The sequence below is a fragment of the Grammomys surdaster genome, unplaced genomic scaffold (assembly GCF_004785775.1).
Source record: "Grammomys surdaster isolate TR1022 unplaced genomic scaffold, NIH_TR_1.0 136, whole genome shotgun sequence".
Classification (NCBI taxonomy): Eukaryota; Metazoa; Chordata; class Mammalia; order Rodentia; family Muridae; genus Grammomys; species Grammomys surdaster.
This window is the reverse complement of record NW_021604594.1, coordinates 11,044,596-11,062,588: the sequence shown is the minus strand read 5'-3', so window position 1 is coordinate 11,062,588 and position 17,993 is coordinate 11,044,596. Positions and strand designations below refer to the sequence as shown.

Genomic DNA, 17,993 nt, shown 5'->3' with positions numbered 1-17,993 from the left:
AACAGAGAAGTATGGAGAGTAACTTCTGAGCCCACTGGGGCTGCTTGTAACCTCAGTTACTGTAGCTCTGATGCCAAAGACAGAGGATGGGCCAGAATCACTGGTATTTTCTAAGATGGTTGTGAGTGCAGGTATCCATAGGTGCCCAGGAGGTGCTTGCTGGCCTGTTTGGCAGATAACATTTACACTTGACCGATGCATTTGCTGCCATCTCTGTAGCACAGAGTCAGGCAGACCCTCGATACAGTGAAGTGTGTATTTGAGGTTACACATGAGAATACACTTTCATGAGGACAGGGGTTTTTGATTTCTTTGCTTTCCTGGTTGTTTTCCTTTCTAAGGAATTTCTTGTAGGAACGATGTAAGATATAGAATTTAAGAGAGGACAGACAGACCTTGGTGTAAGGAGATGGACGACAACTCAGGACAGCTGAATAAATATCGTGTATTTATCTGGCTCTCTGGGCCTTACCCAAGCCTTTTTACAACTACCAGGTATGTTAGAGATACATTTTTTTTTTAATGAAGCAGTCAAACTATAAAGAGAATAAATCCATACTGATAATGCCTTTTAAAAAAAAAAAAGGAAAGAACGAAAGAAAATGGAAGAAAAGCACACATATCATTTTCCAGTTGAAGTGCCTGCTATTTTCAGACTCACAAGGTTGTGGATACAAAGATTTCTTTGGGGCTGTTGACTGCCACTAATGGTGAGTTCTGTTTAGAGCTGTCCCATACGTGTAACCAGGATGCTCAGATTTAAAAATGCTATGTTCACCACATCCCAGGCTCAACTCCAGTGACCCTTCCCCAGTGTTTGGTACACAGAACGAGGAGCTTTCCAGAATGCTTGCTGGGTAAACAAAACATCCTGCTTAGCTAGCATTAGCAGCACTTATAATGTCTGCCTTCTCCTTCGTGTTTGTAAGTTCCTTGGGTCAAGGGCTCCCTCTCACACACTTGGGTACTTGTTACTATGCCAACATACATACCCTTATCTGAGTGGCTGAGTCTGGTGTGGAGGAAGGCCATGGTCCTTCATGCAAGTGGAGTTGAGCACTGTCTTCAGTTGTTAGCAGAAACAGAGTCCTGCCTTCCTTCCAGGTCTTATACATTTATGAACAGAGTTGGGAATGGACCCAAGAGATTATTTAGGCTACATGCTTTATGTCACAAGTGACTAGGTGAGGATCCAACAAAGTGGAGGGACTTACTTGCCTCTGGCACAGCTAAGGTAAAAATTAACGTCTCTTTGAAAGTAATTTTTCTCTTTAAAATATTTTCAAATTTTATCTAAAATGTCCTCATTCCGTTGCTATATATGTCCTCAAATAGTTGTTATAATCAGTTCGCAAGAAAACTCTCAAAGCTTTTAGCTATTTTCCATATGACACATTTCAGAATATTAACGAAGAAGTTTTTACCAAGTTACCAAGGTGGAACATACGTGACAAGCCTAAGAGACGCATCAGAAAAAGGTATAAAAAGGAAGGAAAAACATGACTCAAAATTTTCATGCCTACTCCCCACCCACTGCTCTCTCTTGTTCTCCTTCCTCCTCATAACAGAGTCTCATATAACCCAGGCTGGCCTTACTATGTAGCCCAGGTTGGCCTTGAGCTCCTGAGCCTCCTTCTTGCACTTCCCAAGTACTCTGGTTTTGAATGCATGGTACCATGCCTGGCTTCCTTGCCTACTTACCAGGTGAGAAGATACTGGACCTCTGAGGCGTTCTCTCTTCCCGTTCCAGGTTTTATACAGATTGGAAAAGGAGGAGCCGGAGAGATGGCTTAGTGGTTAAGATCACTGAATGTTCTTCCAGAGGATGGGGGTTCAATTCCCAGAACCCATGTGGCAACTCACAACTGTCTATAATTCCAGTTCCAGGGGTAATATGACACCCTCACACAGACATACAAGCATAAACATACAAATGGATATATGAACGAACAAACAAATAAATAAAATTTAAAAAGAAAATTGGAAAGGAAATGAAAAGTAGCTGGTAAGGCAAAAATCAATGTTACCTTTATTAATGAGCGAGGCAAAGTGGAGGCCAGGCTTGGTGTACCGACCAAGGGGACTCTTGGCCATATTTGAGCTTTAGACTAGCCAACCTTCTAGCAGAATAGAGCTTCATGACTAAAGCTGGTGACTGAGATGGGACAAGAGGAGGAAGCCAAGGGCTGGACCTTGTACTCTCTAAGTAGCGTTGGTGACTTTTCACTTACTGAGTGATGTTAGTGAGTCCATTAGAGTTGGAGTGAGTGGTGTTGGTTAGGTGTGTTGTAGCTCATGTACAGGATTCTTCACACCACTTCCTACAACAAAACCCCAGCAGAGTGAGGATTTGGAAGGATGATAGGCTAAGAGACAGGCTCACAGCTCAGTGCCACTGCAAGCTGGCCTTCCCTGGAAGGGACAGTGAAGCAATGTCGGAGACTAGTGTATGTTTTTTGTTGTTGTTGTTTTGTTTTTTGGTCTGGAAGTCCCTCCCCCATCTCTCATCCCTCCTGCCCCATCCCCCCATCCCCCACTAAGAAAATTTTCACTTAACAGCAAAAGCCAGGTTGCTGGACTGGCTGGGACCAGGGTTGTGTGGAATGGATCAAAGGAGATGTTAGCTTCTGTCCAACAGGGCCACCTAGAGGGGCTGTGAGGCCTCAACATGGAGAAGCAAGTAAGTAAATACATGAATAAACTGCAGAGCTGAAGGGGGTTGGCTGATCAATGAGTGTTAGGGGACAAGTCATGCTACTGGGCAGCAGTGTCTGTGAAGAACCAGTGAGACGATCCCACACAGGTAGGGACAGCTTTACTGTGTCACAGTGGAGCTCAGGAAGAGAGAAGCTGCATGAGATGGTCAGTTAATTCAGATCTTCCTGCTTGAGCCCCAAATGAACCACCATGAAGTGGGGGCACAGAGCTGGAGGAAAAGAAGAGTGAGCCTGCCTCACTGCCAGGCCTCCCTGCTGCAGGAAGGCCTCCTCTGAGCAAATGGAGGAGTTCCAGCTGAGACGGAGGAGACAGAAAGTGACGGAGGAATACTTTTTCTTATTTAAGATGGTGAAGTCATAGGATGTTGGAGGAGTTCATTAAGGAGAAAGTGGGGGGGGGGCACTGTTCCTCTGCTAAGGACTATGAAAAGAGGCCTCCCTTGTTTGAATGGATGGCTTTCTTCTGAGCTGAAAAGCCTATTCACTTCACTTTGTTGACTTTTATTCCTTTAGTCAACACTTCAGTATCACTGAACTTAGAAGGTATGAAGCCTGAGCCAGCATCTGGGACACTATGTACCCGGAACTGACAGACCAGGGCTGCTACCTTCTCCACGAGTGGCTTGGTGTGTTCACAGCAGTGCCAGGGCTAGTCCTTGATTTAGTTATGAACGAAAGAAGGCGAATGTTAAATGTGGAGTATGTAGTTAGCAATGGTCTCACAATTACAGAAAGGAGAACTCTTTCTTCTCTCTCCCTTCAGGCAGCACTACATGAAAACCAGTGAAATATCTTAAAAACTGCCTAGTCCAGCCCGGGAGCTGACAGAGGCGGCTACCTCAAGCTCTTGTCCGTACATCCTGGCACCCTTTGTTGTTTGGTTGGAACAGTTTCTGTCTCTAGGACATTAATGATCCCAAGGCTGCTTTAAGAAGTTTCTCTATTTTACAGGAAGTGATTGAGGACTGCCAATCACGAAGCTGCCAGTCCCTGCTCATGAGCCTAAAGACTGTTCTGATTACGATAATTACATTTTTATGAATATCCTACCTAGAGAGCAACAATTTTACCATGTCAGGCTACACCACACAAAGATGCATCAATTTCATCTGCAATGAAAAATAGAGCCTAATAGCTCAGTTATATTTATGATAGTCAACATCAAGATGCAGCATTAGCACCTCAACGGAAAGAATTCTGATCATTAGTTAACCCTGAGATGATTAAGGGTGAAGGCTTGTCAGCCTTTCTCGTGATTTTTGCTGTTTTGATTTGATTTTTTAAAAATCCATAATTAACATCTATTAACATCTTGGATCCCACTACAGGCGCCAGGGTATGTGGCATAAAGCAAAAACAACAACAAAGCGAGGTTAGTAAGACTAGGAACCAGGACTGATGGTCAGAGAGGATGGCGTAATTACGAGGCATAATTACGTTCTGAGCACAACAACACCGTGCTGACCACTTAACTCCTTTAGTCAGCTTAGTCAATGGAAATTGTGGACAATAGTTTGATGCAAATAAAGCTATTTAATTATTATAGATGTGAGTGTTAGTTAGACGGGCCATCGAAGGTGCAGTAGTCAGAACCAGTGACTCCAGACAGCATCCAAAAAGCCTGTTGGAAATCTGAGGTATTTCATGCCATTCTCTAGCTCTGCCCAGGGACTCTTGACTTGGAATTTCCAGCAGAGGGTCCAGGATCACAGGACTCTGTCCTAACATATTCTCAGGGGGACTCTCTCATGAAAACCAGTGCCCTCCATCTTGTAAGGATTTCTCCCAGCTACTGGAAACACTTGGTGAGTGTGGAGGGGACCTACACTGTGGGAATTCCCTGCTAACAGAAGGGACATCATCCCTAGGGAGGAAGTCCTTCAAACAGGCTGCTCTGAGAGTCTTAAGGCTAGATTTCTCTCCTAGCTTTTCTCTTCTGTTTAAACACCTAAGGTCACAGGGCTTGTGGTGCCATGGTTTCTCTCCACTGTCCTTCATACTGGTTAGTCCACCCATTGTTAGGGAGGTATTCTTATGATGTCCAAAGACTTCCACGCCGATTCTTGGTGATCATCTCCCTTTGGTACCTTCCATTTCCTTACAGCCATCTTGGTTTGTTTGTTTGTTTGTTTTACTTTTTCTATATGATCTCCTCACTACATAACCCAGAATGGCCGAAACTCATGATTCACCTGTCTCTGCCAAAGTGGCAAAAATTACCATGCCAGTTCTGACAGAAAATTTTAAAATTTTACCATTCTGGTGTATACACGATGCACACGTATGAGTGTGGGCATGCACATGCCGCAGTGTATGTGTGCCGAGGTCAAACGACAACAATAAGAGCTGTCAGGAGTCAGCTCTCTTATTCCACATTCTGGGTGTCACTCTGGATGTCAGGCTTTCTAGGTAAGTTGTTTTTAATCCTCTGTGGTGATTTGAATGAGAATGGCCACCACAGGCTCACCTATTTAAATACTGCATCCTTAGTTGGTTTACCTGTTTGGGAAGGATTAGGTATGGCTTTGTTGGAGGAGGAGTGTTACTGTGGGTGGGCTCTGAGGTTTCAAAAACCCATGCCATTCCCAGTTAGCGCTCTCTCCTTGTGACTCATGGTCGAAGTCTTAACATAGAAGCTTTCGGCTACTGTTCCAGTGCCTGCCATCCTCCCCACCATGATGGTCATGGACTCACCCTCTGAGGCTGTAAGCAAGCCCCCAATTAAATGCTTCCTTTTATAAGTTGCCTTGGTTATGGTGTCTCTTTACAGCAATAGAAACTAACAGCTCTCAACCGTCTTAACACCCCCAACAGATAGTCTTTAAGGTGGCTTTTTTAGAGACAGTGTTGTCCTAATGGAGCAGCACATGTGGGCAGTGTGCCACGTGAGCAATGGGCCTGACAAAAAGCGAGGCCACATGGTGCTTTATTTTATGTGTTTCCGTGTGGGTATGTTATTTTAAAGATTCAAGGCAAGGGCAAAGCCCAAAGGACAGTAAGTCAGAAGCTTGAATGTGTGATGCTCTTGAAGCTTTGCTCCTGAGTTCTGGGGATTTTTGTGTTGGTGAGTCCCAATGTCTGCACCTGACAAGCTCTCCAGTGGTCCTGAGGCAGGAGCTCTCACCTTGTGCTGTGAGAAACTGGGACTCTAAGCCAGGGTGATGGGGCACTGATGCACGTGTGAATCAACACGGCTCAACCCAGTTCACAGGGCTCAGTCTTTCTGTGAGTTCTCAGGAGAAGGCATTACTTCAGAGCAGTGGTGTGGCCTGCCTAGATCTGGAGTCACAGGCTAGCTCTGTAAACCCTCCCAAACATCATTATGTAATGCAGAGCCTCATTCCTTCAGCTGATCTGACAGTGTTCTCATTATTGAGATAATGCACAGTTTATACATACATATATATATGTCAAATAAATTAGTTCAATTATGATAAAAACTCCACAAAACAATGTGACTGAAGTGGTCACAGAGATGCAATACCGCCCCTCTGTAGTACTGGGGACTAAACTTGGAGTTTAGTACAGGCTAGGCAAACCCTCTACTGCTGAGTCACATCTCAAGCGTTTTGTGAATTTTTTAATATTTGGGACAGGGTCTTGCTAAGTTACTCAGGCAGGCCTTGCCTCAGTCTCCCACACAGTTGGGCTCGCAGGCCTGCCTGTATGCTTGCCACAATGCCTGACCTGATCCCTTTTTTACCCAACACAAATGCTGTGAGATCTTGCCAGAACACGACTGTAAATCCAGCACGTGATAAGTTTGTTCATGAGTTCTAGGTCAGTGTGGGCTACTTAGCTAGTCCCTGTCTCAAAAGTACCAACCAACCAACCCCACAAGACCCTGACTACCTTGTCTCTTCTCAGTGCTGCTAACTCTGCATGTGCAAAGCGGGGACAAGTTTCTTCCTTCTGCTGTGGGTTCAGTGAGGTAAGGTACAGGGAAAGCCTTGAAAATTGATGGCACTGTCTCAATCTTGTCAGACATGAGCCTGTCTTTTTGCTGTCACCTTACTTCCCCTCTGAATATGGTTCAGGGCTGGGTGACTGAATCAGCGTCTGCTTCAAACTTTGACAGAAAGCGATTCCTATCATTTGGTATTTAACCAGGCCACATCGTTTTCTAGCTCCAAGGAGAATAAAAGATAAATTCAGTACCACAAATTTATGATATGAATCCTACGAGTGACCCACAAATATTGGATAGTCCAAACGAAGAGAGGTGCACAGGAAAGAACATTAATTCTCTGCATTACAGTTCGACTCATCCACAGAGAATTCCAGAAACCTGAAACTGTTCAATAAATGACAGCTACATTTCAGCAGCTTCTCTGGGGTCATTTTAAAATGGTGTGGGACTCTGACAGATGCGAGCCGAAAAGCTCAGTCCTAAATGTTTCTTTTAAAGCCTCAAGGCAAGCCTTATAGCCATCTGTGAGGGCAAGGAACAGAAGAGAAGGAAGTCAGAGCACATGCATGGAATAGTATGCAGGCACGCAGGCTAGCCTTGCCTGTATTCCCAGAACCTAGGGCAGACTAGGCTGTATAACAAGACCTGGAGGAGAAGGAAGAGAAGGAGGATGAGGATGGGGGAAAGGGAGACGATAAGGAGGAGGAGAAGGAGGAAGAGGAGGAGGAGGAAGAAGAGGAGGAGGAGGACAAGAAGGAGGAAGAGGAAGAGGAGGAGGACAAGAAGGAGGAGGAGGAGGAGGAGGAGGAGGAGGAGGAGGAGGAGGAGGATGGAGAAGGGAGCTGTTAATGTAGCTCAGGTTGTAATCACTGGCATAGGGCTAGAGTCCGTCCAACCGTGGTCCAGTGAACAAAGTAAGGACAATGTAAAGTTTCCCATTAAGCTGTGCTGTTTAGCCGTGCATCCTGTCTTTATGGAATAACAGTGTTTTTGAGTTTGAATCCTGAATCCACTGGAAGCAATTATCTTGAAACAAATTTGGGCCTTGATTATCTCATTCCTTTTGCTTTCTTTGTTTCTTTTCTTTCCTTTCTAAAGACATTTTTGTTGATTTTGTGTATGTGTGTGTGTGTGTGTGGTGGTGGTGGTGGTGGTGGTGGTGGGGACACATGTGCCAAAGAACATCAGTGGAAGGCTATGTTAATTAGTTTTTTGTCGACTTAACGAAAACTAGATCACCTGGAAAGAAGGAACCTCAACTGAGGCACTGCCTCCATCGACGTGGTCTGCTGGGATATCTCTGGGAACTTTTCTTGTTTGCTGATTGACATGGGAGATCCAGCCTTGTGGGCAGTACTGACCCCAGACAGTTATTTCTGGGATGCATAAGAAAGGCAGCTGAGCAAGCCACAGGGAGCAAGCCAGTACTCCCCTAAGGACTCTCCTGTAGTGTCTGCTTCAGTCCTGGATTGAGTTCCTGCCTTGGCTTCCCACAGTGAAGGACTGTGATTGGGATGTGCCAAGAAACCATGTCCTCTCCAAGTTGATTTTGGTTATAGTTTTATCTCAGCAACAGAAAACAAACTAGGGGGTCCTCTGCTGAACATGCCTTTAGCACAGTGTCCAAATCCAATCAAGACCAGAAAGTTTCTTTAACAAAAATGGCCAAGAAAGCCTTGTAACTGAAGCAGAACCTGATAGAAGAGCTTCAGAAATGTGTGGATACCTGCAAGTACATCTTTATCTTCTCTGTGGCCAAGCAAGCTTAGGGACGTCCAGAATGCCTGGAGGCACAGCAAAAACAAGGTGATGATGGTGGCCTTGGGTTGAAGGCCATCTGATGGATACAAAGACAACCTACATCAGGTCAGCAAGAAGTTGGGCTCATTTTTACCAACCGCACGAAGGAAGAGGTGAATGAGTGGTTCACAAAGTATACAGAAATGGATTTTGCTCGGGCCAGGAACAAAGCAACTTTTACTGTGAGCCTGGATCCAGGGCCCCTGAGGCAGTTCCCTCACTCCACAGAGCCACAGCTGGAGCAGCTGGGTCTGCCCATTGCCCTGAAGAATGGTTTGGTGACATGGCTGTCAGACTATGAAATATGCAAGGAGGGTGACATGCTGACCTCAGAGCAGACCCGTGTCCTGAAGCTGTTTGCGTATGAGATGGCTGAATTCAAAGTGACCACCAAATTCATGTGAGATGCCCAGTTGGGAAGAGTCCAGCAGATGGACGATGACCTACCCGAGAGCAGGCCTAAGTCTGAGGGAGAGTCTGAGGAGGAGGATGACAGCTGACTCTAAGAGCCAGAACTAAGGCCTTCCAGCAAGTTCTCCATTTCCACTGGACTCCAGGACTGCTGTCACCTCTCTGGAAGGAGCAGCTATTTATTTTGATATGGATAAAGACAAGGGAGGGTGATAGGGGAATAACTTTGTTTCTATAAAGAATAAAATTTTGTCTGTGGGGTGTTCCCTGTAGACACTAGGAGACTCTTTTTAATTTAAAAAGAAAAAAGAAAGAAAGAAAAAAAGAAAAGGAAAGAAAAAAATAAAAGAAAACAAACTAGACCATGGGTAGAAGACAACTTCTTTCCACCATATGGTTTCCATGTTTCCATGGATGAGTCTTGTTGGCAAACACCTTTTCATACTGGCCTCAATTTCTGTTTTCATTAAGTGTGTGTGTGCATGTGCGTGTGCGTGTGCGTGTGTGTTCAGATGGGCCATTTGGGTGCCATTTCAGAGGTCAGAGTAGGAGATCGAATATCTTCCTTTACTGCTGTCTCTGCTATTGCTTTGAGACAGTAGCTCTCATTGAACCAGAAGCTCACTAGTTTGGCTAGGCTGGCCGGCCACGAACTCTCAGTATCCATCTGTCTCTGCCTCTCAATACTGGGGTTATAGGCACACACAGCCATGCATGCCTTTTTATGTGGATGGTGGGGATTCAAACTCAGATCCTCATGCTTGCACAGCAAGTGCTCTTAACCACTGAACCATCTCTCCAGACCTTGTTTTTTCTATGTATAAAGACACAAAGACTAGCAATAATACATACGACAATAATTTGTAGAGACCCTAGTTCAAGTTTATAGTACATAACAGATGACAAATAGTGGTGACTCTAGGGAAATATTGTCACTTAGGTAAATAAAGTAGGCAGGATTTTGGTAGCATAATATCATTGCCATTACTACTGTGCTCAGTATTCCCTGGCCCCACGGCTTCATCTGGGGACTTCTTGGGCCTTTGTTCCAAGAGCAGACCGTTAGGGAGCAAGTGTAAGAGAAAATTCCCCTTTCATGTACACAGTCGACCCAACAGCTCAGAACCAAGGAGTAGCAAGGTTGTGCCTACTTGCTGAAATTTTCTCACATGTACAGTTTCAACACACACCCTTGATACTCAGACTAATACTTACAAAATTATATATACACACACGCCTTTTCACTCTTAATGAATACCATTCTTTCCTAGTGTTTGATGGTGTGAATGGGTGAGTAAGCATATAAAAGCTTCCTGCTGTTCTTGGGTCTTTCCACGTGGCCTGTTTGCTTCTTTGTTCTGTGACTATCAGAAGCGAAGATCTTGACTTTTAACTTACATAAGAAAGACAGTAAACAGGAACGGATTGGGGAGGAGCTCCTGGCTGAAGCCACTGACATCTATGATGTGTATTCCAGGTGTTCAGCTGGCTCCTAATGCTGAAAACTTAAGCTAAGGACATCCAGGCTTGTTTCCTCCAGGCTCCTCAAAGGTCAAATGTCTTTCCCTAGAGAGGTCACGTTGTGGTACTTTTGATTCCAAAACAATGTGGGCCGCTCAGTCAGCAAATGATTTTAAGAGTGTTTCTGGTCATGCTGGGAGGCGAACACCTGGCTGTCTCCCATCTGTCAGCATCTTCATCACCCCTGGGAAACCAATAACTTAGAAAAGTTTTTAAGACATTCTCTTAGGCTTAGTTCTGCACCGGAAGCTAAAGAAAATGATAACCGAATGGCTGACTTGGGTGTCATAAGGCTCAAAGCTATGCCATTTTAACAAAAGCAATAAAATGCTGTATAAAAACAGATATCAAAGTCCTGGCCAGGTCTGGGTGGTGGAGCACACTTCCCAGCACTTGGGAGGCAGGAGCAGCCAGATCTCTGTGAGTTTGAGGCCAGGCTGGTCTACACAGTGAGACTTCTTAAAATCACTAAGGAGAACCCAAACCACAAAACCCTCCTTACTGAGTGCATTCCTCCTGCAGTGTGTGTGTGTGTGTGGGGGGGGGGGGGGTCCATAAAGCCTGAGATTAATTAGCATTAAGAAAAATGCAACTGGTCACTAACAGAAGCAAGGTTTTAAGACACAGGGATCTGTGTGGTAATGTCGATGGGTGAGAGCTAAATACTTGCCAGCAAGAGAACCACAGCCATATGGTAAATGTAAGTCCCTGGCTAGACACGGAGTAGCAGGTCTTCCAAGTAGGGCAGAGCAAGACAGCAAGAATGACAGGAGAGACAGGGTCGCTGGTGACGCGTTAAAAATCTAGGAAGTTGGACTCTGGTTAGTTGGACTATTTAGAGAACTGGGAATCCTTAAGTTTACTTTTCAAATGAATCAAAACAACACCCCTCCCCCCAACACACACCAACTGGCCTTCAAAAACCTTTCTAAATAGTTTTGGCCTTTTTTGTCTCCCAAATTTGCCATAGGTTAAAAATTAAAGAGAAAAGAAAATGATATAATTTATCTGTTGAAATGACAGAAACAAAGGAATCAACTGCTTATTGGGTGGGGAGACGGACACTGTAGTGTTTATTACTGTAGAGAGCCCCCTGCTGGCTGAGTGAAGTCACTCCTTAACTGATGGCCTCCGCCCTGGCACTGGGGGGTCACCTCACCCGCATGGTGGGTTCCTCTTTTGTTGCCATGAAGCTGGCCCACATCCAGTGTTCACTAGAATCTTACTGAATAGATAAATACATGAACAATTCCAGTTTGAACAAATGAGGCCAGTTTTGAAATGAGTTTTCAATTCTAACCATTCTGTAATTCAGTCTCGCCAGCCTTCTTGGTATGGAGAACTCTTCCCTCTCTATAGCCTGTGTATGCTGTGGGACTAGCGGTATGACCTGCAACCAACTGTTATTGAGCACCAAGTGCGTACTGTTTTGCCTGATGTTGATGTATGTATGTTGTAAGCACTGTACATCGGATAAAGGGAGTACAGAGTGCTTCAATGACCCATCCATGGCCTTGAGAGTAAGTGCCTGAGTCAGTTTCCAAATCTGTGTGTGTGTGTGTGTGTGTGTGTGCATGTGCATTTGTATATGGTGTCTGTATACACATGTATGGGTGTGTATGGAGTGTGTGCATGTGTGTATCTATGTGTTTGTATATGGGGTGTGTACATGTGTACACATTTGTGTATAGTGTATGTACATGTGTGCATGTAGTGTGTCTGTGGAGTGTATGTGTGTGCATGTGCATTTGTATATGGTGTCTGTATACACATGTGTGCGTAAGTGTGTATGGAGTATATGTGTGTATGCACACAGAGCATACTGACTCTGGGGACTCTTCATTGGCTTTCCTTTGCAACAAATGTGAGACCCACAGAACAGGGACAGGCCAGAGGGCATTTTCACCACTGCATTGCGTGTCTGCATGTTTGTAGCATGCCATTTGATGGACATTAAACTGCCCCTTTGAGAGATGACAATGACTGGACTGAATGACTTCTGAGAGGGGAGGACACATGGCCTAGTTTGCTGGGGCAGCCTCAATGGCTACCTGCTGTGCTATGGAAGCTTATCATCACTTTCCACTCTGAAGCATCCCACCACAGAGGTGAGTTTTATGGCTGCCCTAACTAGAAGGTTCTTTTCGGCTCTTAATTTCTGTGAGTTCAGATTGAATCTAATTGACTGGTAACATGAGAGTGATAGAAGTGTCTACAGGACCTGGATCTCTCAGAGACAAACCTCAGGGCATGACTATCACGTTTCTACACTGTTTATATTAAGGTAGGAAGATCTACCCTACCTGGGGGTAGCCCCATTCCAAGGTCTGGGCTTCCCAGACTGAATAGGAAGGAGAAAGCAAGCTGAGAACTAATACCAGTTCTCTCTGCTTCCAGACTGCAGATGCAACGTGACCAGCTTGCAGCATTCCAGTGTCACGATGGACTGCAGGCATCCTCGAACCGTGAGCCTAGAGTCTGCAGTGCTGATGGGGTTGTTTCCCTGCTTGCTTCCTATAAAAGCACACCAGTAAATCTGATAAATTTGGGATCCTTGCATACGTGCTTGCCTCCTGCTGCATACAGCAAGCAGTAACCATTTGTTTCCTTGCTCTAGTGAGTCAGCAGAGTGCGTCATCTTGTCTAACACATGTTGATGCAGTTAGACGATTCCTCACTGTGTACACAAAGCACAGGGTTAGAGAAATGACTTCGAACAAAGAGATGAGGCCAGGTCTTCTTATGTGCTCAACTGCTGTGCTGTGCTGAGGCATGCACATGCAAGGCACATGTGTACGACAGATGATTTAGGAAGCTCTCAGGATTCCTGAGCTTCCAGAAGCTTTCCCAGATCTGTATCTCCCTCCTCCATTGTTTCCAGTATCCATTTTACTGACTAAGATGCAGTCTCAGAAAACAAAACAAAAACAAACAAACAAACAAACAAACAAAGAAACAAAACCAAACATGGAGAGATTCTGAGGTGTGATGAATAATGAATATTTACGTACTTAAGATGGTTTTTGTTGTTGATGTTTTTCCGGTTTGTCTTTCTACCACAGTAGAAAACTGGAGGCAGACACTTTTTTGTTTATATTTACACAGACAAGAAAGCCACAAGTTGACACCGTATCATTCTGCTTTTTATTTATTATCTGGATAACTTACAAACATGCAGGTGTCTATGGTAGATTCTACCCTACCATTTAACTACCCTGATGACACAGATGTCTGTGTCTGTTTACACAGTGCAGTGGTATGAAAAAAATTCTTCTACAGCTCCTGCCTATAATACAGGGAAAGTTAATTTCATACCAAAACTTTGAGAAGACTTCAATAACCACCCTGTTTCTGGTACTAAAATAACAAAATTGATATTACAAGTTAAAATATAAAGGCCTAACAGTTTTTACAAATATGCGACAAATCCACTAGACATAAAAAGTCAATTCTTTTCCGATCAAAAGTAAGGCACCATTGGGTTAAACATTTTCTCAGCTTTCTGTAAATAAAATGCATAGTGAAATAGACACAGAACACTGAATTTTAATACTGCAATATATTTCCATATAAAATGATTTGCAAATGTTAAAATACTGCATTGCATCTTAAATACACATAACTTGAAATATTATGGAAAAAACATACATGTAAGCTTTGATTTCAGGGAAGAAAATAGTCGTGTGTATGTGTGTGTGTGTGTGTGTGTGTGTGTGTGTGTGATCTGCCATAGGTTAAGGTAAACACAGAACTCCAGAGTTTTAAATGCAATTGGGTCACTGACTTCCAAAGATAGGATATACATGTATTAATGAAACATTCTTTGCAAAATACATTCTAAACCTTTATTATGAATGGCAACTTTGAGCTGTGACCCCATTCCTGACTTAGAAAGTACCTGAAAAACAGATTCACCAGGACTTCTCCAATTTTCACTATCCCTTAAAAAAACTGAGACCCACAATTTTTGAGTCCGACCTTTCTCTGTCATACACAGCACAAGGAAGGACCGATTCTATTTTCAGTAAAGTGGGTCACTGAGCATCTATCAAAAGGATGTTTATCCTAGGGAATATCAGATCAAAGAATTCATAATACATTTTAAAATGTTAAAAATGAAAATAACTGTCAAGCTTGTTAAACCTTTTATTTCTTTGTTCTCACGGAAGACAGACAAACGGCAGAGGAGAAGGGAGGAAAATTACTCTCTAAAGAACTAGGTCCAGGGCTTTGGCAAGGAAAGTTATAAAAATACAATATATTCAAATCAATCACCTTATAATTTATTAGACATTTCATCTATTAGAACTCCTAAGTTATGCTTTTATATAAACGAAACAATCATTCTATAAATAGGAATGTCTTTCCATTTTTCTTTGGATTGATTTTTTTTTTTTTGTTAGCATCTCCCAGCAACATGTGAGCAATACACTGGACCCAAAATACAAAGTTCAGGTAGATACACATATGTGGCCGTGTGCTTTAATAGACAATGGTAACATTAAACATGACTATATAAAACATCAAAGTGGAAATCTTTTTTCAACTCTACAACTAGATTTCAAAGTCCCAGTAAAATGTTGTAAACAAAATTATATATATATATAAAAGGCAAGCCTGGCCCTTTTTGTGGTCGGTCCTTTAGTGGAACTTACTTGCACAGATCCAAGACAATGATTCTCCCGAGAAATTCAAAGCCAATGCTTTCCAGGTTCCACTGGTAAGCTCCTTAATCTACTTGACCCCAGTTGGTTGTGTAGAGTTCGGCCCAACATCAAAGCTGTTCCTTTCTCCCATAATTCTCATTTGATACATTCTTTGACTTTCTTCTCCTATCTTGCCCTCCTAGCCTTTCCTGACCTGAGGAAGGAGTTTTCTCTGGGGTGGAGGACTGAAAAGCCACAGAAGGTCTGCAAGGCCAGTGACCAGAGAGTGCACAAGCCAGCTGGTTCTGAGCCAGGAAGTGCCCAGAAATTTCCGTTTTCTTACAGTGGCTTTATTCCATGTGACTGTAAACTGTACTAGATACATTTCTGACTAAGATACTTTGAAAAAACACCTGCACATACATATTAAGGAAAAAGGCAAAATAAGGGTCAAAAATCTAAGCTCTTACTGCCTGCCAAACATTGTATCAAGTTCTGACTTTGTCTTGGGACATCTCTTGAATTGCTAAAACTCAATTTGCCTTTTTAGGCACAAGCTTTCTGTACTAGCTCCTGTCTCCCAGACTGTCTGACAGTGTGGTGCTCAGGCGCATGTGGACACTTGAAATCTGGCCACGTGTTTGTTCTAAGTACAGGATGGTTACTGGAGTGTGAAGACTTAGTACCCAAAAAACTGTGAATATCTCATTAACAATACAAGTTGACGTGGTATTTCAGATGCACAGAGCTAAGTACAATGGAATTCTTTTCATCTGTTTCCTTTTACCTTTATAAAACATGGCTGCTGGTCATTTTAAGGCCGGGAATGGGGCTCGCGTTATGTGTCTGTTAGACAGCTCTGCCCTGGAGCCTACCTCAGACTGCCAAAGATTGGACATCCTGCAACCACAGGGCTCCATGTAAGGCTTGCTCAGCAACTTGCTTGGGCGGTCTGCGGTTCGTGGAAACAGACCAGAGGCCATGTGAGCAAGAAAGGCATAGAGAAAACCAGCTCTCAGGGAATTTAACAGCTTCAGCTTGTAGCAAAAGAGCAGTGAAAGTCTGACCTTGTGGGGCTGAAAGCTGGGATACAATTCTTCTCTGTCTGCTTATAACAAAAGCTTATCGATCCCAGCAGCCGACCCTGGCAGGCTGCAGCTGATACAAGCAATAGCTCAGGAATATATACAACATAAACAGCTAGGCGCTTCTTTCCCCACCCCCACACGCAGGGATGCCCTCCTCAGCTTCCGGTCCTCCCTCCTACTCTCTCTGAGCGGGGCAAAGCAAGAGGAGGGCCGTGTAGTTTTCAAACAGCAACAACAGAAGCAGCTTTGGAGCTTGGGTAGAGTGGAGCAGGCAGAGATCACCTCGGGATGGGAGGAAGGGGTGGGGCTCCCCTTTCTCTTCTGTTGGATCCACCTTGATGAAGAAAGCAGATACAATATAATTCTGGTTAGAAGCTCGTGTTTACTGTGGAACGTCAGAGACGGCTGCAGAGATGCTCACTGTTTTACCCAGAGCTTGAGGCAGGGAGCAGGGAAGCCCCGAGTGATGTGAGAAGATGATGGGTGCTGGCTACTGAGTAAGTGATAGGTACTGGCTACTGAGTACCTCCTCACAGTTCTGTAAGTCAGTCATCGGTCATGTAGTCTGTCTGTCATCTGATACACAAGTGGACAGCGAGAGATGAGAGGTGGCCCTGTACAAAGCTGCAATGAGGGGCCCATTCAAGGTGTACCCCACACTGCTCAAGGCTGTCTGAGAGGCTGAGGCAGTGAGAAGAGCAGAATAAAATGTGTTCTCTGATAAAGCTTCATTTTCATCAAATGATTTTCTATTAAAAACAATTTTAGATTTGTTTTAAGTGCATAGAAATATTGAAAGCAAATCTGTAAGATTGGGGGTAGGCAGTGAAGAATTACCAACTTAAAAACCATTTTAAGTGCCTATTCTCTTTCAGGGGCTGTGTCACTCAAGGAAGCTGTGACAGTGAGCAGACCATTGTCCTGGTCCTCAAGTCACTCACTGGAGTCATAATGAAAGGGGGAGAGGGAGGGCATGTGTTTCGCTTTAACATTAAAAATCTAGAGGGCAAAGGAAGGTGGTTCTGTTATTGATTTAAAAACCTAAGTGATACTTAAATTCTATTAAGAATGTTTATGATAAATGAGGGAAAGTATTTAAAGTTTAACCAAACAGCTTCTTCAAGTGAATTTGTTCTAGTTCCTGTAACAGACAGACATGTCCTGTGATGAACACGCATATACACACTCATTCACAAAACAGTCAGAGGCATCTGCTTCACGTGAAGGCTTATTTTCATCCAGAACTTCAACCACTAACACGATAGTTTCCTTACGGTTATAACTTTGGGCAGGCATGCACTGCCTACAAACACAGTATTCTAAATAAATGAAATTTCTAGAATTGGAGTTTTCCTTCCAAGCAAGAATATTTTGTTTACTTCTGGCATTTGTTCTTGGAAAATTCCTTACAATGTTTCCTAAACTCTTTAAAGTCTGTAGCAGAAGCACAAAATAAAAATTCGACTTGCTTCATTGAACCCCAAAGTGTACATGATAGGTACTGCTGCTACGGTCCTCTACTGCGACCCAAGGTACAGCTCTGTATGTCCCTGGCTCTGCCTTTTCTTTTCCTTTTTTTTTTTTTTTTTTGTAAGTTCTTCCTGAAAGGCTTCTAAGCAGTCTTAACTTCAGCTGGTATTAAGCTGCTCAAAGGCTGGGCACTCACTGACCAACAGTTACTCAAGAGCTGTGTGCTGAGAGGGACTCAGTAGGCCCTGAGCTCTGAGGTACTGTGCTAGAGAGCAGGGGCCTAGCGATGGGTGCTGTGACTACTGTCTGACTTGAGGGATTAACTCCAAGGCTTAGGTCTCTGAGAGCCTGAGTCTAGTCAGAGGCTGATGGGCATGGATGCCACTTTTCCATAGTCCATGTTAATTTTTCTTAGTTCTGTGCATATTTT

The 17,993-nt window shown here is 43.8% G+C and overlaps 1 protein-coding gene and 1 pseudogene across 5 annotated transcripts in view; one reads left to right on the top strand and one right to left on the bottom strand.

Annotated features, from left to right (window-relative positions):
- Nucleotides 1–409: 409 nt before the first annotated feature.
- LOC114617431 lies at nt 410–8,927 on the top strand (annotated as a pseudogene).
- Nucleotides 8,928–13,484: 4,557 nt separating this feature from the next.
- Wipf1 (WAS/WASL interacting protein family member 1) overlaps nt 13,485–17,993 on the bottom strand; it is a 104,544-nt gene continuing 100,035 nt past the window's right edge. For all 5 annotated transcript variants that reach the window (XM_028762885.1, XM_028762883.1, XM_028762884.1 and 2 more), the window contains exon 8: nt 13,485–16,427. In XM_028762885.1, coding sequence (XP_028618718.1) covers nt 16,372–16,427 — 56 coding nt within the window. In that variant the 3' untranslated portion in view covers nt 13,485–16,371. The remainder of the gene's footprint in view (nt 16,428–17,993) is intronic.